The sequence below is a fragment of the Rhea americana genome, unplaced genomic scaffold (genome assembly GCF_003343005.1).
Source record: "Rhea americana isolate MKP2758 unplaced genomic scaffold, rheAme1 scaffold_252, whole genome shotgun sequence".
NCBI lineage: Eukaryota > Metazoa > Chordata > Aves > Rheiformes > Rheidae > Rhea > Rhea americana.
This window is the reverse complement of record NW_028186371.1, coordinates 462,777-484,865: the sequence shown is the minus strand read 5'-3', so window position 1 is coordinate 484,865 and position 22,089 is coordinate 462,777. Positions and strand designations below refer to the sequence as shown.

General features: G+C 40.3%; 2 protein-coding genes across 2 annotated transcripts in view; both read right to left on the bottom strand.

The window, feature by feature from the left end:
- The window catches only part of WNT2 (Wnt family member 2), a 19,373-nt gene extending 17,192 nt beyond the window's left edge, over nucleotides 1–2,181 (bottom strand). Inside the window, exons 1-2 of the mRNA XM_085307101.1 lie at nucleotides 1,934–2,181; nucleotides 7–230 (exon numbers count right to left, since the gene is read on the bottom strand). Of these exons, the coding sequence (XP_085163227.1) occupies nucleotides 7–230; nucleotides 1,934–2,013 (304 nt within the window). The 5' untranslated portion in view covers nucleotides 2,014–2,181. The remainder of the gene's footprint in view (nucleotides 1–6; nucleotides 231–1,933) is intronic.
- Nucleotides 2,182–9,936: 7,755 nt separating this feature from the next.
- The window catches only part of ASZ1 (ankyrin repeat, SAM and basic leucine zipper domain containing 1), a 36,880-nt gene continuing 24,727 nt past the window's right edge, over nucleotides 9,937–22,089 (bottom strand). The window contains exons 10-13 of the mRNA XM_085307100.1: nucleotides 18,421–18,533; nucleotides 12,520–12,625; nucleotides 11,971–12,084; nucleotides 9,937–10,089 (exon numbers count right to left, since the gene is read on the bottom strand). Coding sequence (XP_085163226.1) covers nucleotides 9,937–10,089; nucleotides 11,971–12,084; nucleotides 12,520–12,625; nucleotides 18,421–18,533 — 486 coding nt within the window. The remainder of the gene's footprint in view (nucleotides 10,090–11,970; nucleotides 12,085–12,519; nucleotides 12,626–18,420; nucleotides 18,534–22,089) is intronic.

The following is a 22,089-nucleotide window of genomic DNA, read 5'->3' as shown; positions in this document are numbered from 1 at the left end:
ACTCACTGCGCAGCAGGACGCGGCCCAGCAGGCGGTGGCCCCGCTCCGGGGCGTTGCAGTTCCAGCGGTGCTGGCGGAACTGGTGCTGGCACTCGGCYGTCCAGGCGGCCACGCCGCGGCCGATGGAGAGCATCGCCTCCGGGTGCCGCCGGCACAGCTGCCGCTGCCGGCTCACCAGCCCCGGCACGTTGTCGCACATCACCCGCGACGAGCCCACGGCCCCCATGTACCTGCGGGAGGCAAGGGGCGAGGGGCAGCGCCGGAGGGTGGCCCGGGCCCGGGGCACCCACCGCGGGCCGCAGCGTGATCCTGGACGGCGAGCGGAGAAACGCCTCCTTGACGGACTCACAGCTGCTGCTGCGCTTGCTCCTTTGGTGGAAAGCCTTTAAACATCGCCGATGTTGTGCTTTTTAGTAATAAAAACATTTCGAATAACCCAAATCTCCGTTATAGCTCCGTATAGAACTTAAAAAAAAAACAACTTGACAAAAATTAAATTACATCATCTGTATCCAGATGTTCTCTATTAGTCCTGAAATGTTTAGAAAGGTACCTTTTATAAAACCCAAACCGCTATAGGTGTCTTTTGAAGCGGTCAAACAGAAGAAAATGTCCTTTTCTTGTGTTTTCATTACTTTATATGATCATAAAATCGTTGAAACTGTGACTTCCAAAAAATATATGTAAGTGACAGTTAAAAGACAATATGACAAAAAGCCATCGCAATAAATAATGTTTATAGACTAGGGATACAGAAGTAGTCATTTTATTGAAAAATGTTCAGTCTGATAAATCAGGCTTTGATCTTGTGTCAGCCAACGTCAAGGCTAAATGTATCCCCTGCTTGCTGTGTTTATAAGCAGAAGTTTAACCCCTCTTCCACACTAAGATGTTTCTGTTTTGATTTGGTTTAGGTCCCAGTTTGAGCAGGATATTTCTGTTCCCTCTCTACCCCTTAAACGGATTTGCAACTCACATAGACATCCTGCAACAAGACCAAATACCTTTTTTTTTTGGGGGGGGGGCTTTTTCCCTCGCATTTTTTAGCTCAGTGATGCGAAACTTCAGTGTGAGAGTGTGCGGACAGGGGAGGAAACCCTCCCGCAGGCAGAGTAGCATCCTGCAGGCAGGGACATCCCGCAGGTAGGAGCATCCCACAGGCAGGGGCATCCCGCAGGCAGAGGAGCATCCCGCAGGCAGGGACATCCCGCAGGCAGGGGCAGCCCGCGGGCAGGGGCAGCCCGCGGGCGGAGGAGCATCCCGCAGGCAGGGACATCCCGCAGGCAGGGACATCCCGCAGGCAGGGGCAGCCCGCGGGCAGGGGCAGCCCGCAGGCAGAGGAGCATCCCGCAGGCAGGGGCAGCCCGCGGGCAGGGGCAGCCCGCGGGCGGAGGAGCATCATGCAGGCAGGAGCATCCCGCGGGCAGGGGCAGCCTGAGCGCCCGAGCGCGTTCCCGAGCGCTGCCGTCGCAGCGGGCTCATGTGCTTCCCAGCCCGCAGCCGGGTGTGAGCGAGCGTTTGCGAGGCCTTTGCGGGTGCCGTGAGCACGGAGGCAGCGGCAGCCCCGCAGGGTGCCCGCGCTGGCTGCGCGCCCCCGCGCAGCCCCCGCACGCGCGCGCCCGCCGCTGCCCGCGCAGCCTCCCCCGCTGCCTCCAGCCTGGTCAAATCCCCGCCCGGTCCTCGCCGCTGACAGTTACCCCGCGCCTCTACAGCAAAACTGGTCTTTACGTGTGAAGACGGGAGGAGAAACTGGGTGTGGAAGGAGATGCTGAGACAGCCTAATCCCGGCTGCGCTAGGGCTGGGGTTTCTGGCAGCGGCGCGCTCCGATCGGCCGGCCGGCAGAGGCAGAGGGGGGTTCTTCCCGAATTTGCAATTAATCCGACCCCACCTTTCCCAAGAGCAAGCAAAAATTCTTGGAATTACAAAACTTACCACCATGAGGAGGTGACGYGCGGCGTTGCCCAGAGCAAGACCAGAGGAAGAGACCACCAGATCCCAGAGAGAAAGTTCATGTTAGAAACGCTTCAGTCCACATCGGGGAGGGGAGAAGAAATCCCATGGAACAAAAATTACTGCCAGAGGCAAACGCACCTCGGCGGCTTCTCTCTTCAGCGGGTCAAGCCCCTCGCCATGCCCCCGCAGGGCCGCCRCGGCGCGGCTCCGCCGCTAGCTCCCGGGCCAAGGCGAACGCCGCCCAGGGCCAGGCTTCGCGCTGCCCAGCGCCCASCCCGCGGACCAGCGGCGCAGCCCGGCTCCCAGCCCTCCTCCCTGCCCTGAGCCGGCTCTTCCCTGCAGTCCCAGCAAAGCTGAGGGGCTGGTGTGGGTTGCTCACAGACTGGGTGGGTTCTTTTTTTTTTTTTTTTTTTTTTCCTTCTCTCTGAAACTCTGATGGATGAAATGATGTCAAGAGACACTGGGGGAAGAGGAGGAGGTAACACCTCTGATTAGGCGAGGAATCCCGATGAGCCAGTCGCTCTCCAGTAATCCCGCTCCCAGACGCACACCACCGTTACSAGTTTTATGCAATCCGCTAGTGAGCCGACTGTTAAAAACCACCAGCGCTTGGCACTTCGCGGTGTTTGACACTGACACAAGGTTTTGTTATTTCGGAAGCTCACTCCTGTGCACGGAGAACAAAACGGAGCGGTACCGTCCCTCGACGCGCGCAGCATCCGCGCTTTGYAGGGGCAGCAGCCTTCTGCCCCCTCCCGTAACCGGCCATCTGGCCACGCCGTCCGCGCCGAGCCCCGATCGGCCTCGCCGCGAGCCCCCGCATCCCGCGCGGGCGGAGCGCACCCACGGGGCCCCGCGGAGCCGCCCGCGGCCGCGCCGCAGCCTTGCGCGCCCACCCTGCCCCGCCGCGCGGCGCGGCGACCCCCGGCGGCTGCCCCGGCGCCCGGGAGCGACCTTCCTTCCCCGGGAGCCTCCCGCGACGTTTCCATATGGCAGCTATTAGGGAGGAACCGCGCCTCCCTTCCCGGCCGGCAAGCGCGGCGCCCCCCGCGCCGCCCGGCCCGAGCCCGCAGGGCGGCGAAGCGCAGCTCGCCTTGATCCTTCGGGTTAGCGCTGTTCCGAAAACCCAGCGCTGCACACCCACTGCACAGGCATTTGCTGYGCTTGTGTGTAAATCGCAGCTTTCGAGTGAAGCCGTCTGACTTCACTTCCCGGGGGCTGATAGTTGCCAGATAACCAAACTCACGAATGAGGAATTTTGCAACTTCTGTATTTAATGTCAGGTATCGAAGTCAATTATAGGATTACAAGTATTCCCCAAACAAGCCATCATTAACACAGGAGTGGAAGAATTTAGTAGAGATATCTGGTACAAAGTCAGCCCACTTGGCTGTAACAAAGACAGCAGACTCTGAAGGCTGCTGATTAACTTTGTGACTGCATAGTTCTTGCTCCTAACAGCTGCCTTCGGTTATCAATCCTAGGTGAAAATCCTGGAAAAGAAAGGTAAGACACACCCTGCGAGACCTCTTGTTGAGGCTGCAAATTACAACTATTACTATGTGGAGAGAAGACTTCAGTCCTCCAGGCTGTCACTCACTCTGACCTCTTAAGAGCATAGACATGGGACTTCATCAGCTTAAGCATTTAGTGTTTCAGAAAGAAGTTGTGAAAGGTATAATTGTATCAACTTTTGAGCCTGTAACATTCACACATTTCTCAATTTCTAATTATTAGTTTAAAAAAAGCCCCAATATCAGAACAGTTTTTGACTCTGGGTTAAGGGCAATGACAGTGTGAACACATTACTAGCTTTGCAGCAACACTATTGCCCAGAGGTGGATACAGTTCCTATTACGAACTCCGGTAGGTCTTAAAACCAACAGATGAGCACTGAAGGTCTATCAGATGAAGTGTTTCCAGTTTGACCACCCCCCTCAAATTTCAGATAGTGGCCAATATACCACAGCTTCTGAAGTTTAGAAGAGATCCACCTTGGTTCAATTAACAGGGGAAAGGGAAAGAAAAGGAAATGGCAGGGAGAGGACAGCAAATCCCAGCAATATTTCAGATCTTTCTGGGCTAAGGCTAGCCTTCACTGCTACCTGTGTTCTCAGTTGTATCATGCAGTAAAAAGTTGACCCCTTTCATTTTTCTGATATCCTTCTACATTAAGAGCAGCTCCTTTTTCCTCAATGTTTCTATGGCAACATAAACCAACAGCTAATGAAAGTTATTCTCCTCCTCTCTAGAACAGTCATTCACTACATCTGCATTCCAGCTTTGTTTCCATCGAGATTCCTTCTCCAAGCATTACACATTGTGCTAGCCTTACATGAATTAGCCTTTACATGCTTGCCTTATATAAATTATTTATATTATTCACAACTTGGTTATCATACAGAACATCACAATGGCTGAGATGCGAAGGGACGTCTGGGAATCATCTAGCCCAATCCCTCCACTCAAAGCAGGGTCTCTTAGAGCAGGTTGCTCAGGCCCATGACAACCTCCGTTTTGAGTATCTTCAAGCATAGAGAGACTACAACCTCTCTGGGCAATCTGTTCCAGTGTCTGACCACCCTCACAGCATTTTTCTCCCTTCTGCTACAGTGGAATTTCTTCTATTTCAGTTTGTGCTCATTGCCCTTGTCCTGGCTCTGTCTTCTCTACTTTCCCATCAGGTATTTATACACACTGATAAGATCTTCCGGAGCCTTTTCTTCCTCAAGCTGAACAGGCCTTGAGAAATGCTCTGGGCCAGGCCCCTGCTCAAAGCAGGCTCATGCAGGTAGGTTGCTCAGGGCTGGGTCCAGCTGGAGCTTGAGTATCTCTGAGGATGGAGATGCCAACACCACCTGGGCAACCTGTTCCAGTAATCAGTCCCCTCAGGGTCATAGTAAAGAAGGTTTTTCTTGCATTTAAATGGAATTTCCTCTATTTCAGTTTGTGCCCATTGCCTCTTGACCTTTCTCTGGCTCTTCCAGAGAAGAGCCTGGCTCTGCCTTCTTTATCCCTCCATCAGGTGTTCACATTAAGTATTCATTTATGCAGAGCCGTGTCTTCTCCAGGTTGAGCAGACCCAACTCTTGCAGCCTTTCCACACAGGGCAGATGCTCCAAGTTGCTAAACATCTTTGTGGCCCTTCACCACACATCTCCAGTAGGTCCACGTCTCTCCTCCCTGGGGAGCACAGCCCTAGGCCCAGCACTCCAGCTGTGACTTCGCCAGTGCTGGGAGAGGGCAAGGCTCCCCTCCCTCGCCCTGCTGGTACTGCCTTTCCTGGTGCAGCCCAGGAGRCTGTTGCCACCCTTTGCTGCAAGGGCATCCTGGGCTTAAAATACTATTCACCTTCAATGAGCATTACACATATATGATTTTTTACCCTGTTCAGAGATTATGTCAGGTACTATACAGATGACACCAGACTGGCTAACATTGAAGGCATGATTTTTTGAAAACACATGAAATTGAGCTGATGTTTTTCAATGCAACTGTGAAAATACTGTTGTTAATCTGTATTTCTAATATAGGTAAGGACCATTTTCAGAAAAGTGGACTTGCATGGAAATATTTTCTAGGAAGAATACTTAGTAAAGAAAACTTAGGAGGTCTTCTCATATACACCACAGTCAGTGTCACAGCTTAAAAGAAGCCAAAATTCTTCAGCCAAACTTATAAAGACTTAAACTAAGGCTCCATATGACACAAATCTGCATCCTAAAGAGTTAGGATAAAAATCAAACCTCTTTTAACAGCTTTAAAACTGTTAAGGGTAATTACTGACTTCATAGCAGTGATACCTCCTCTCACACCTCACCCTTAACCCTTTCTGGTCTGTAAAATCCAGAACCCTGATGCCCAAGAACTCCTATTCTTAGGAAAGGGAAGATCATTTTTCCAAATACACCTACCCCCCTTACCCCAGCCTGCAGAACAAAGAAATGATAGCAAGTCTCTAAAAGCAGAAATCTGCCATGATGACAGCTGCTCAACCTTCAAGGCTTTGTATCTGTGCAGAAAGACTATTTCTCTTACAAACACCAACACAGACAACGATGATCCAGACAACTAACATAGGCAGGATATGGACGTTAGTCTCTCTTTCATGACACAGCATTAGATTTATTCCTGAAGAGATTTGCCTAGTGAGGCTGAAGACTCAGAGCCTTCCACCATACAAGGCCCAAAGCAACATTTGTAATACTACACCAGTAATGTGGAAGCTTTATTACAGAAATATCACCTGTAACTTCTGCAAAATTGCTGGCAATGAGTAAGAGAAGGCACATGCAAGCAAACACCTATTTACACTTAGCAGCAAAAGTTACACCTTTGGGGAATACCCTAAGAGAAGGGGACAGAGAAGGAAGGAGGAAAGGAATACATCTGCCTAGCTCAGATTTAACTGCCTCACAACAGGCCAGCTACCTCACAGGTTGAATATGAATGGGGCAAATGGCAAAGTATAGGAAGAGAAGCAAAACACCCAACATATCCAAAACAAGCAATGCTTATTTTGGAGACAGCAAACTAGATATAAAAGTTCTTAGGTTCTTTCTGATTTCTATCGACTCATCCAAGGCTCTAAACTTCACATAACAGTAGACAGTAATTCAGTAAAGGTCACTGCATGAATATTCATCTGTAGTGAGAAGTTAGCTATCCAATCATATTGCATGGCTAAGTAGTAACCTAGCTGCATCTTTAAGCAACTATGTTTCTTTAGGATTTGGCCCTGGGGCCAATCCACTCAATCTTCCTGGATCTCAATTTGCACTACTGTAAAAGGGGAATAATACCTTATAGGGTTGTGAGGCTTACCTGCTTAATGTATGCAAAGCTCTTTAGCATTTTCCTCCAATCCCCTTATAGATGTGCAAATCATTGTATTATTACTGTTCCAGGATAATGACTTTAATTTGATGACTTACAGAAGGAGGCCTCTGAGCACAGTTATTTTCATCTGAAGGCTCCCTTACTGGGTGTTGGTGGGGGCTGAAGTTTTGAGAGCATGGCTTACCGGCTAGATTTTGAAGAAAACTTTGCTTGCTGTCCTATCGCAACCATACTGTGACATCTCCTCAAACAGTGTATTTGAAAAAGGTGCTGGAAAAACATGAAAACAAGGACCGTGAAAGGTATTGTTTGGGTGTGAATTTGAAATCTGAAAAGCAGAATACACAGTTTCTACGATAGGGTAGATTAAAATGAACTTTGGTTAACTAGCTCACCACCTATCCTACTCACTCAGCACAGTTAATGACAGATCAGTTAATGAGACAGCTCAAAATCCAAAGATCTTGAAATCATCTCATATATGTTTTGTCATTCCAAACACTATTCTTGAATAGTGCAACACGCTATAGATGTTAAYGGCAGTAAGTCCCGATTTAACTCAAATGCTCCATGTAAGTGCTCACAACTGCAATTATAATCACTTGAAATAGGAGACTTAGGACCAGGATTCTCCCAAATGCATTTTGGAGGTCTGCTCAAGCAGTTTCTTGTGTAAATGTACAACTCTATTAAGGCAGTCACTTCAGGTAAACTGTACAGCAAATAAAAAGTATTACTTAAAACATGATAAATAAATTTTGTTTTTAATGTGTAAGCCTCTAGAAGAAAACAATCTTCCAGTAACTCCAGTTTCCTTTATTAGATCCAAAACATGTTCCTATTCAAACAAATTAAAAAAATTAACGTGTGTGCAACTGCTGTAGTAAAACTGAGACATCTGAACTTTTAAGGTTTTACTCTTCTGTTGATTTCACCTGCAAAGAATATTTTATTGTAACTTTAACTCAAAAACATTTATTATCACCTATAACTTTTATGCATTATTTCTTCTCACAGGTATTTTACACTGATCATTTACACTTTTAAAACTTAAAACTGACAAAAACTATTCTCTGGATCAGATTTCCTTTTCAACTGCAAGACCTTCAAGATTAGCTTAAAAAGATCTCCATCCAAGTGGATCTCTTCTTCGAATTCATAGGGAAAAATTAAATTTTTAGTTACTGTCTCAACAAGATTTACTAGCGGTAGGAAATGCTCTGGTTACTGCAGCTCTGAAATGGAAGCTACTTTCAGTGCCTTTGAAGTGGCTTCATTAATGCAAATTCTCACTTAAATGGAGAAGTGAGGTATAATGAGGCTAAATAACAGAATCTTTTTAGAGGGCAATGTCACAGAAATCTTACCAGTAGTTGAAATAATCCCACTTACATGAAAGTGCATGTAAGAAATATATTATGAAACAAAATCCACCTCCCTCCCCCAAAAAGCAGCAAAGATGTCACTGTAAAAGTTTTATTAGCACTTGTGAGTTATCTCATCTCTGAGTAACTGTAGTTGAGTATATTTTGAGGTGTTTTTCAAGGCAGTTAGAGGAGGACTGTGGTACACAAGAATAAGGTTCTATGTATACTATAAGCAATTAAAACTGCATTATACAGGTTTGTATTTATATGGATTTTTTTCCTTTTGTGATGTATGTCATGTTAGTTCAGGATGATTTATAAGACATAATGAAGAAACAAAAGAACTAGTTTCAAAGGAGTTCCTTTTCCATAGCCTGCTGATTCAAATCAGTATGCTGATACTATATACACTTCTTCACTTCTGTTTTCAGAAGGTGGTGGTGGTAGGAATATCATCTCTTCCCTCTGACTCAAAATTGGGAACAGAATGGAAAAAAAAAAAAAAGAGTGGTATTTATCTCTTTCCTCATCACTCCTCTGTGAGAAGTTCCTTGCACTGAAAGAGAAACCTGGGAGGAAAGGAAGTGAAGCAATTGCAATAAAAAGGAAACATACTAACACCCAATGTAGTTTTCTAAAACAAAAAGCAGAAAACCATTGTGACAACAATAATAAATACTACTCAGAGTAGCACTAAGGTTTTTATCTGCTCTTTCTACTCTCTGGAAGGAGCATCAAAGATTAGAGTCTACACACAACACCTCTGAAAATACACAGAGCTAAAGCATGACACTCGTACTGAGTCTTACGCTTTTTTCGTCTGCTCCTGTTTTACTTTGCAATAGAAGAATGTTCCTTCACAAACTCTCAGCATTTCTGCAGATTTTAACTGAAGCTGGAAAAACATAATCATAATYTGAATTATTTACTCCACAGCAGCTACACAGGAAGAAAGGGAATTGGTAACCAGGTRTAACACAAATATTAATGTTTTGTGGCAGCATTGTAAACATATTTGTAAATGGAGAAATATTAGGAAAAATATACTCTACACATCAAGCTGCTGCAGTGAAAGGCCAGGCCAAGAAGAAAGCAGCTGCTTTGTCTTCTAAGTTGCTTGCATTTGTGTAATTTTAAATGTCATTTAATCTATAATACTCAAAACTGTTAAAAGAATCAAGTCTCCCTGAGGAAAAAGATGTCTGGCATCATTTGAATGGCAAAGTTCAGTGGGGAAGGACTTTTCTGGCAATGTTTAAGACAATCTCCATAGTTCTGTAGCTGTGACAAAAAATAAAATACACCTCAAAGTTTTTCATATGAATCTATACTACAACAGAATAGACATTCAACAAGAAATTGTGAGATACTTTAAAATAGTTAAGAAATAAAATGCAGCATCATTGTAAATACAGATGTGCAATATAATCAGAATTACTTGCTTGTGTTCACCTTAATGAACAGCTAAAGATACCAACGAAAYTAGTAATCAAGCATTAATTACAGCTTTGTGTACCAAAAAAACAGCTTTGACAAGATTTTATACCTACACTGTATGCCAAAAGTAATTTTAAAAACAAAGCCTTAAGATGAMTTCAAGTAAGCAATTTTTGTCCTTTATTAATTTATTTCTGTATCAAAGTACTTACTGGATGTAAATACTACAAAAATGAAGAGGAATTATACTCATTTTCACACAAATTCAGCTCATAGCTCCATATGCTRAACAGAAGCATAATATGAACAAGTTTTCAAAAATCATTCATAATGCAGAATTTAAAGTTGGGTTTTCTTTATGGCTAACTTAGTTATAAAGAAGAAAAAACCAAATCCAAACAATGTTATTACTCCCATTTTTACTAATCTGTTTTCCAAAGTAGGTGCTTTTTCTGAGAATTCCACTCGGCTGGGGTCATTCTTCTGTTCATTCTGAGATAGAAGTTAAGTTCATGTAAAAAGTGTAAAAAAAAGAGAGGAAAAAAAAAAAGCATGAGAACTTCTGAAGTGTATGATTAAATATGCAGTCCTAAGAACCTAGCACGTATCTAGCATATATGTTATTTTTTTCTCCCTGTATGGGCCTGAGGCACATTTCAATTGAAACAAATATGTGCAAATCTTTATCTTATCTTGTGCTTGGTCATTTTGTTAAGTAATGCATATTAGAAAAACTGTTTACAAACAGAATTCCTTGGGAGTAAAACACACTGCTAATAGAGGTTACAAAAATACAATACCAAAACATTTCAATTTTCATATACTTTAACCAGAACTTCTGCTATTTAATTATTAGGACAATGACTTACTAAACCAGTGAGTTAAATATGTAACAGACAAAACTTCAGAAGATTTCCTTGAAGTTAAAAAGGGAGTGGAAAGTACCTTACAAGTGCCTGCTCAAATATCTGTTGAAGCTGACTTGTCATGAAGTGCAGCACAGCTAGGTCCTGCTTCCCTTTCTTAGTTCATAATAACTGGAAAGCTATCTCATTTGCCATGAAAACTTTCGAAAATATATGCTACAGACATAATATGCATTACAGGCAAAATATTGTAATGATTAAGCTTAGCAAAAGCTACTGAAAATTTTAAGGGAGTTTGGACAAAATTATATCTAATAGGTTTAACTTTTTCCTTTAAATCATTACTTTTCATAGAAAATATTTCAGTGTTCTATAGTGATCTAAGAGTGGCACACCCCATAAATTAAATTGCACAAAAATATTTAGTGCTACAATGTTCATCAGTGAAATTCATAACACATTGCAGTATTTTAATAGAACAGGAATTGTATTTGCTAAATGATTATCAGGCTAATATTTAACACCTTTGTTTCTTTACCGGTGGGTGCAGAGCCACCGTGCTTCATCTTGACAGGCAAAAAACATTAAGTAGAAATGAGAGCAAGTCCAAATGGCACCTAACTCTGTTCTCCCCCCTCCCCTTATAACTAGCCTGCACATACAGGAGAGAGATATATACATCTGATTGATTTCTACATATGCAAACAAAGGAACACAAATGACTAAAATGTTCTTTGCTACAACCTTGACTCGACTCTTATATACATTTGGTGTTTAGTGATTTATTAGGAGAAGGCTGTTATATTACACTAAATTTACTTAATCTACAGGAAATTGCATTACTAGCATTATACTCAAGGTCTGAGTTCCACATGGCTTCATTCAGTAACAGATTCCTTTTTGACACTGATGCTTCATTTACTCTATCCCATTCCTTTTACTAGCCTATTACTTAAAATGACCCCATCTGACAAGAGCATGTCACTGTGTTGGTTTGAGAATGACTGATGTGGTGTTAACATCTAGCCTTGACCTCTCCCACCCTCTTCTTTTGTCACCTCTGCAGAGTTAGCTGGGATGCCTCCTATTCAATCCATAAAACCATAACATCTTCAGTGAGTCAATAATTCCAAATGATTCCCTAATTAACAAGTATTCCAAGTGACACTTATACCACAGTGGTCATCCATGAGTGCAGGGATATTTCCCACTGAACTCTTTCCTACGGTTGAAAGAAAAAGATTAACTACACTTTCCCCTGGAGACTGTCACACTGCTTTGGAATATTCTAGATTATTTCTTGTTCTGTCATGGAAAGGTGAGAGGTGCAAAGAAAAAGCCATACATTCCTGCTACCTCCATGCAACCTGAATGCAATGTCCAAACTACAGCTGAAGAGAGCCTATCATAGACAAACATATCAAATGTTTCACCGATGGACATCGCATTCAGGGTTTATGAGAAAGCTATATACAACATTTGGCAGACTCAGCTCACACATACTCACCTTTTCCATGAGGTTCTTCAGTTTGGTAACTTCTTTTCCCAGCTTTTCAACATTGCACACCAAGTCTTTGCAAACTTCAGCAAAACTTTCAGCTGGTGCCCACTCCAGTACTATCTATGAAGAGTTAAATGACAGAATTATGATAGACTGTAGGCTACTATTCTTTAGTTAATGTAGTATAAAAGAGTGTCAGGAAAAGATTATAACTTTATTTATGCTAAGTTCGCATAGTATGATTTATGCATGACTTAATCTACTACTATGTTTCAGCCTTCATGGAGTCTTCTGTCACTTCTGTTTAAACGCTAATTCTCTTATCAGCAGAAAAACTGAGAAGCAAATCTATTCTCTATAATTGATTGGCTTAACTCTCTGGAATAAATTACTTGAAAATGTATACTTTACACAAAGAATATTGGATAGTTCTATAAAACTACATGAAAAGAGTTGTTACGGCTTTAACTATTCATTTTTTTCCCCATTTCTACTGACAAAAATAACAGTATTCCCCAAACTCTAGATTAGTCTTTGTCTCCTTTGGTTGAATACCTTGTGAGAATTTGCAAGCAAATGCTTATTTATGGTCTGCACGGGAACGGTCAGGTTACCACATTCTTTATTCAACTTCTGAAGAAACTTGAGGAATTCATCTCCACTAGCAAAACAAAACCATATTCCATTACTTGTAGAAAACTGTAACTTTCTGTAAGCTAAATACTATCTATCCATTCCTAATACAGGCCAGTGAGAAAATCAAATGTGCAAAAAAAAWTTTTTTTTGAAACCTTTAAGTTATCTGGAATACTTAGCTATTAAGTGGCATTGAAAGCTGAAAAAGTGTTACCCCAAAGCTTTCTGGACTCATTCTGTTAACCTCTGCTTTCACTTTTCACTGCTATTCATCCTATATTATCAATACAAACATGTCATTACCTGCTTACATGAGAAAGTTTGGATCACAGTATGCATAATAACCACAACATCGTGTTTTTCTGCGCATGTGTGATAGAGATCACAATCTGGTAACACCAGGAAGAAAAAAATTTATAGTCATTTTTATACTGACATATCAAATCTGCAGCTTACATTTTAATGGAAGATATGGGAGGAAAAAAATCTGGTTTGTATTTGGGAGTTAAGGACTGAAATGATAAGGTTAGAGATTAGGTTTAGTCTCTAAAACAGTGGAAGAATGAAGAATACAACAGTGCCGACTTGGGTCTTGGATCTGGAAATACATTCCTTAAAGCCCGCAGAATCTAAGTAATCTACTTTGAAGAAAACATGCACTTAGTGTTCAARTAACAGCAGGAAAATAACTCTGAAAGTTAGTTTGGTACCTCCAAAAAGTGGAGAAAATGATATAAAAATCTAACAGACTGATTTTCATATTAAGTTTCAAAGATCCTGTGTCACACTAACTCAATTTCATTTTATTATAAACCTCAGCAAGAAATTAAGGTGTCAGTTCTAAGTGATGGTACGGACCAGAAAGTTGTCATCTTTGACTGGGCAAAGGAAACAGGGAACAAGGAAGAAGATAATCCAATTGTTTGTAAAGGGTGAGCTCTCAAACTCTGGAACTCTTAAAAAAGTTTTTCATCTCCAGCTTCTGCAAGCTAACAGCCATTCAGCTGAGTAACAAGCAGGCCCAACACAACAGACAACTTTAACTTGGTATCTCCCTAATCGCAGGGCTTACATTTATGGGAGGATCTGAGTAAGTGAATTCAGATCCCAACTTTTCCCTGGAGCAATCTGCTACAAAACTTAAATGCAACATACTCACACTACCTCACTTTCTGCCTTTTCTGAAGGCAAAAAGGTCTAAATGTAATTTGTCACCGAACAGTTGAGTCAAGCTACATGCCAGTGTGGTGTGAATGTTTAAACAGAAACTGAATTTAACCCACAGGGCGTTTTCATCAAGTTCTCACTTTTTCCTACAACAACACATACCCTAAGCAAATAATATTAAGCAGTCTACTGGCAAAACACCACCTCCTAAAAATAACTGGGAGCCTAGAGCCTGATCTCCTGCAGCATCCACATGAGGGAAATAGGCAAAACTGAAGACTAACCTCTTTGGGAATCATTCTGCACCTAGGACTTCTTGCATAAAAACTGTTCACTAGGACAATAGTGAACAAGCTTGGGATCTAATTCTCAGGTCGTATTATCCTGAACTAGGATTATGTTGTTTTAGAGCTGTTTTGGAATGATCTGATGGCCTAAATTTTCATTTTATATCCGCTAAACAGCTGTTGCTTTGCTGTAAATTTCAGCTTCAAAAAGTGCAGATAGATGTTGTTCTTTTACCTCTATAAAGTCTATGCCATATTCCAACCTCAGAACCTAGTTCCAACCTTTTATTTTATTTTATTTTTATCTTATCCTTGGTGGAAGTTGTGAACTTTAAATCCAACTCCCAGGAACTCAGTGACTGGTTAAACTGTCTATCAATAATACAGAGGGAGTTCAGGCACAGAAGGATGAGGAAATACCATATATCATACATATGGTAATCCAACTTAATAAAACAAGAAAAGTAAGAATACAAAGTATTTATTCACTCTGCAAATGTATCCTGTAAATATTAATCTCTCTGTACACTGTACGATTTAATTGATATGTCAAAAGTGAGTTTTTAATATACCTATTAAATTTGGCACAAGTTTGTTAGTAAGTAAAGTTTCCACCACTGCTCAGAATGTCTATCATTTGTAACACTGCAGAACTGCTAAGACTTTAATACTCAAGACAAAAATATACAAAACATCAGTAGCCATGTTGAAGTTTTTTTTTTTTTTTTTTTTTAAAAAAAGGATTGTTCAGTTTGTTATGAAGATGGAGGAAAAATGACAAAGCCTATTAGCTTTTCTTTTTTTTCCTTTTTCTTTTTTTTTCTATAAAAAGCACACTGTTCTGAAATAAATAATAATTTAACTGAACAATTATATTTAGGGTAAAAAACACTGAACAAAATAATCATGTGCAAAGACAGTCTGAAAGTTTGTCACACATTTCTACAGTCAAACCATGCACATCAAAACTTTCTTCTACTTAAAAAGATAAAGTTTTAGATGGCTAGGATCTGTTATGACACCTGTGTTTTGTCACAGGGGAAAACTATTTTTGTTGAGAATCCTTCCAGAATTCCCCAAATAAAGTATATTAGGGACATGAAATGGAATAAAACAAAGAAAAATACTGATGCCTATTATATTTATTGTATGAATAATAATTCTTAAAAACATTCTCATCAAATTTTATGTCCACTGCAGTAACATTCTAATATTTTCAATATATATATATATATATATATATATTAAAAAAAAAAAAATGGCTGTCAAAACACCAGTGGCTAAACAGTGCTAGACATTCTCTGTGAGTTTATAATCAATCAGTTCAACATTTTCTACTATGTTAGTTTTTCTATGACTTAATGACTGATTTTCCTTCTCATAGAATGACTTTGAACAAATGGGAAGTAAAATCTTTACATAACAGCATGTAAACATAACCTATGATTTTAGTCCCAAGGTCAGATTCCTAGAATACATGTCAAGTCATTTTCTAAAAAAACAAAAAGAATCCATGCAGTGTTTCCAATAATTGATCTGTGGTCATATTCTTGTATATTTAATCTTTATTCAATCATTTGCTGGGTTTGAGAACTGTAAGTGATCTAAAATCATACCAGGAACTCCATACAACCACCACGTTACTGGGGTATGATACTGTATCTGATTTTTTTTTTTTTTTTTTGTCTTATTTGGCTACACATGCAGTGAACTTAACTTTTTGGATCTATTTATTCCGTGTGTTCCAATTTTTAGGTTGTTCTGCATAAATACATATACTAAACATATACAGATCTGAAAAAGATCAAATATTTCTTGCATAAAAATGTATGAAGCTTAACTGGACAAAGTTATCTGGACCTGCAGCTGATTAACCCTCAATAATGGGTCAAAATCATTCCTAAAGCTGTCTCACTTGCACACTGAAACACCCATGTGCCTGGCCTACTAGCTCTGCTCAGTTGCAAAGCCTATTATATTTTAATAGGAAAAGCTCACATGCTGCCAAAGCATTTATGGTGTACCTGTATCGAAGGGTATGCACCTTCTTGCATGCTGAAACTCCAGCTCCTCACTCTTACACACAGCATACATACTGGGTTGCATCTGGATTCTCTTTGGGAAGTAAACAGGTATGTGTTTTGACAGAGAAATCTCTTCAGACCAGAAAGCAGAATCAAGGTCCTGTATCAGGATACGAACACCTATCTCTCCCAGTCCACCTAAGCCTTTCAAGAGCTTTCCAAAATGCCTTGCATGTCCTTCCACATCCCAAAGCTCATCCTTGGCATTATACTGCAAAAATGTACCTTAAGCAGGCTGCAAAGCAATTCTCTTATCTTACACACAGAGTAACTGATGCAGATATAGGCACAATGGCAGTAAGAGCAGCAATCAGCACACGTAAGAATGACTGGTTAGGAGTGGTGTATGTACTAGACAGACTCACACAACCAAGGCGCAAAGAACAATGAAATGGCAGGAGAACATCATGATGTGAGGGCTAATACACAGMATCAGTGCGATTTAGCTGCCTCCAATAAATGGTGACACACGCAGAATGAACTTGAACCCAACCATATCCTTTGGTCCAACAAGCAATATGACTAACAGCCCAGCCTTACAGCATCCAAATAAGATATCTAGCTCCTACAGAGGAGAAAGAGATACCTAACACAAAAGTAATACAGCTGTCGAGTCACTAGTCAAGTGGGAGACACGTGCTTCAGGCTGTCCTCCACTTTTTAAAAGAGGAACTAAACCCGCACTTTTCTAGGCAGTGGAAATTCATTTAATCAGCTTATTGGATGCAAGGAGGATCCACACCTCCACACTTCCTCTACACTACCCAAGCCAAGCTCTAGCAAAGAAGGCAACCCAAAGCTATGCAAATAGTGATGCAACTGGGAGGAGAGAAAATAAGCACAGAGAACTTAATTTTGTTATGTAGAGATGCAGTGACAAGTATGGGGAAGCAGCAGTATCTCAGTGTTAGCACTATCTTCTCTAAGTTAAACAAATACAGTTCAACAAGATTAAAGTCTCTGAAAGGCAAGTTACAGTTCTCTGCCTGGCTCCATTTCTAAATATCAAACTAATGCTATTCTTCCGGAGCAACTCTTTTACAGTTAAAGGAGGTAACTCAAGGGGAAGATACGAACACAGTATCTAGATTCAAATCTAAGTCTCTCTTCTAGAAAAATGATATTTATTCAACAAAATACAGGCCAAGAGGTTTAAGAAATCTTAAGGCACTTCCATTTAATACATTCTTCACTCTCCTTGTGGCTGATGTGGGAACTGTTGAATCAGTGAGCGGGGGCGGGGGGGAGGGACTGAGAAGGTTTAATAAGGCCACTGAGGAGATTTCTGTCCACTCAGGCCTTACTGTAATGGAACTGCGTAAGACTATACTATGGTAAGTATTGCAGAGTTGATATTGAAGGCTCTAAGGAAGAGCCAATTACAGGAGAAACATCAAGTTGGAATTGAAGCTTGGAAGACTTTCTTAAAAGTCCTTTTTTCTTAAAAATCAGTTTCCTTATAATCCTATTCCTACAGATACATATGATTTATAAGGAAAATAATTTATGACGTCCTTCATTTATAATGAAAAGTGAGCCTCTAAATAAAAGCCAGTTAAAACTGTTTCTAGTGGAAGGAAAAAAAATCCTGAATTTATGTGTCACCTTTATGATTTAAGAAGGACATGAACAAGTAATTTATCAGTTGAATATTAAAGCCCTATGCCTCTCTCTCTCTCCTCTGTACATCTTTTTATTGTATATTACACTCAGACAAATATGACTGCAGACTAACACAGTTTACCTTGTCTATATACACAAAAACAGAGAATTACTGAAGGCAACATCATTTATTGCTTGTAAAGGTTAACAATGCTGTTGGAGCATAGAGAAGCAAAGAGGGCAAGACACCATTTCCATGGAGAAATAAAAAACCATGTTCGCTGAATGTTGTCAAAGAAATCATAGAGTTAGTACTGCAGCCAAAGAAGCCAATTTCAGAGTTTGTGGTACAAAAAGAACCCACAGAGAACCCTACACAGCAAGGCTATGAAAGCCTGTGTGAAGTGCAAAGAAAAAAATCACTCACTCAAAGTGATGGGCAAAGTAATGGCATATATGAACAGCTATATAGCCCATAAACAGATTCCTACAATAGGAARTTGTTTCCAACTTTTGTTGTCCAAAATGTACCTATCCCCAGCCCTCAGAAGCTGTTAGTTGGCATAGTTTCATGAATGCTTATACATAGGATAAAGTATCAGCAAATCTTATCTTTGTGCTATAGAAAACACTGCAGTCATCTTAAATGATTGTGTTTTAAGTAAAATACGAACTATTACCTGAATTCCAACTTCAACACTTCAGGGAGGTCTCTAATTCTTATTTCTTCAACTTGTAGCTCATTAATAGCATCTAGGAGTTTCTGTTGATCTCTGGAATCTGTAATGCCAATCTAAATTTAAAGAGTCAAGTCAAATATATTGTTTGTTTTTAACAGATAACTTACTCAAAAAACAGTGCAGTACTGTTTGTTGTGTGAGTTACTGATTATTAAAAGACCAATTGGTCAAAAGAAGTTGCTTTTAAGTTATTGCAACCAACTATAATGTACCTAACATCCAAAGGGGGAAAAAAACGCTCAGCAACTATTTGATGATGCAAAACAAAATGAATTAATTGAAATGAATTAAAAAAGAATCAAACTGAAATTGCACAGGATGCTCAGATGGGCATACCATTCATCAACAGAAGGGTATTTGTAAAAACTATTAGTTTTTCAATAAACCTTAAACAGATAGGTTTGCTATTCCAGAATCATCTAAGGCTTCTCCTATAGTAAAATAACTTATTATAATGGTAGCGATACAACAACAACTCCAGCTGGCCCACTCTGTCTCCAAAAGTCTAAAAGATCACATAAAAGACAGAGTATAATCTTTTAGAAAACAAACAAACAAACAAAAAAATCCTTTCTCCCACCCCCAAATAATCCGAACAACAAAAATTCACATTCAGCATGATGTTTCTACAATGAAACATTCTGCAAAACAGTATTTTTATTTAGCTGAAGAACAGCATACTTAAAATCAGTACAGATTTTATCTAACTCCTGGTCTCAAATGGTGCCCAGTTGCTGCTAAGAAAGGAAGTGAGAGAAGGTGCCTAGGGAAATTCTCACTTTCTCTGACACTTCCGTTTCTAATGGCCAGTGTTCATCATGATTCCCAAGACTAACCCTCCAGGTTTGCTTCCAGGTGTTCGGGAATGCCAGACAACATGTTGCTATGGGCTCAAAAGCATCTCTTTGAACACTTATAAACCACATTATATACAAGTAAGATCTCCAGTAATGGAAAAAACACAGTAAGATTAATTGAAATTTTAGCTACAGGCATCAAGAAAAATTGAGTTTCTAGTACATTATCAAGGGTCCTTGAACAACTTGTACTCAAGTCCCTTTGGTAAATATCACTAGCAGCCTTAAGAGAGAAAGACCTCGATTTCCTAGAAATAATTTGCTTTGCTTACATCGGGCTGTAACTTTCCTCAATTCATTAGTTCKCAAATTTGTCTTGTGAAGTCCTATCTAGTATGAATTAATGTTTTCTTAATGCTTAAATGATATCTAACAGCAGTCATTTTATGAAGCAGAAGAAAGCTTGCTTATGAGCAGCAAGTTTAATTAAAACTAACAAACCAAAGGAACTATTCTAAAGACAGAGTAGCAGTTATTCTGGAGTATTATAACTATCTTGCTTAAAGCAGGAATTATGATGATGACTAGGATTGCTTTCAACCCAAACTTCTCATTCTTAGAATAAGCAAATCAGAATAAAGCTTTCTGATCAGCATACCAGGAGCACGTTGTACTTCGTTTCCCTATGAATCAAACGTAACTTCATTGTTTTGCAAGCGGATCAGTGACTAAGTACCTTCACATCCTTATTTTTTATGAAGTAGAAAACTTGATAAAACTCACATAGACAAAGTCTTCTGTCACTACAGCATTTTCCGAATTTATAAGTCCTAAGTGCAGAAGTTAAGAGATAAAGTGGATACACCAGTTCAAGCTACTTCCCAAACAGAGAATTTTTCCCCCTTCTCCCGACAATCTCTACTGAACACAAACATTACCCGAAATCCCACCATTCATGCWATGATGAATGCACAGACTGAGCACAGTGCAAGCGTTGCTTTCTTGTGGATAAGCAAGCTCTTAATCTGATGTCAGCTGAAATACAATCTGCAGCTCAAACAATCCACGTATGACCTAGAAGTGGCCATATGTTCAAGAAGGTACAAGAAAGTCTTTAGTGTTGTACAAGGACTAATATCTGTAAAATAGATTATGCACAGTCTAGATTTTGACTTCAGGCACATATACATTCTAATGGTAAATATTTTTTTATTTAAATAAAAATTTAAAAAGTCCACCAAACCTATACCCAAAATCAACACTCCAACATAAACATGRTTTTTCTGTTGACTTTTAGATGGAAAGATGAGGTAAATAACAGATTGCCTCTACAAATGAAAGATGGCATACTTTGATAAAATCAGCCAGGTTAAGCATAAACACTTGCATTCTTGCCATCTTGCCCAGCTGGTCACCATTTTTAATAACATCACAATCTTCTGCCAAATCCTAAATACTTTTTGGTGGTGAGGAAGGTGGGAAAACAGCTGGGGAAGGGGGCTAGCATAAGAGAGTCTGGTATGGAAGCACACAGACCAGATAAATCTCTAAATTCTCAAAATATATTTTGAATTTTTGTGTGTCAAATTTTCATTATGTACTCTCAAATCTAGAGCAGGATGCCAATTTCTCTTCTTATAAACAACACACATATGAGGAAGAAACTTTTTAAGTCCTAAATGCATCAGCAAGTAAAATGGCTTTTGCCACTGGTTTGCAAGACAAATGCTCAAAAAATGATCCCCCTCCCCCCCCAAAAAAAAAAAAAAAAAAAAATCCAAGTGTCAGGAATAGCACAGAATCAGATAAAAACTTCCAAAGATTGAATGGACTTGTCTGAGGATGCAACAGTTTATAAGTTTAAGGAATGCAAGGATTTCAGCTTGACACAGTCATTGTTTAGGCTCTGTTCTAGAACAGATAAAGATATTTACAGAGAACATATCTCTCTGATATTCTTTGATGGAAGGAAGTGTCTCATGTTAGTGACAGGATTTCTTTCCAATTCTTTTGGATACAAAGCAGCATAGTTCAGAGGCATCCATCAGAAGTCATCATTAATCTCTGTAGTAATAAGATCCAGACTCTTTAAGAGAGCTGGCTGTTAGTGGAAGATCTGCCATCAAACGAAAGACTTTCAACTCTGTAGTTAYGAGGAAGCAGATTAGATTTGTTGTTCTTCCAGCAATGTGGGAGAAACTCTTATCTGAGCTCTCAAATCAGAATACCCCCTCCTCCTTTTTTTATTAGCATACTGCATCAAGAATTCAGGATAACTTACGAACTGCTAATGAGTTAAGAATGTTGCATCATTTTTTAAATCCTGAATTAGTGACTCACTAATTAATGTTCATGTACAACACAAGACTTATTTTATGGGAATAGCTTTCTGCCATTGAAGACAAGCAGAAAAAGAATTCTGTTCCTACAGATACAATTTTTCTGTGGAAGAATAGCTGGCCCAGGTGTTCATTTCCGTTTTTCCAATAAAGTTCTCTTAATAATAAGGAGCCTCAAAGATGTTAGAAAATTGAAATATAAATTATCAGTTTGTGGGAAAATTATTACACCTCTTCAGTGAGGGAAGTGTAAGTAAGGTTCAGCTATCCATTTAAGGCCACAATTCTCCTATCTCCTACATAGAAACAGATATAAGTGACTACCATTTCCCAGCAAGATTGATACGAACATATACTCAATCAGCTTTGCAGTCAGAGTGCACACAGAAAATAGCTCACATAGTCATGAGGGGGAAAAAAAATCTCCTTTAAGTGTAAGTTCTTGTCAATAGAGGGTTTAAAGATTCAAATAA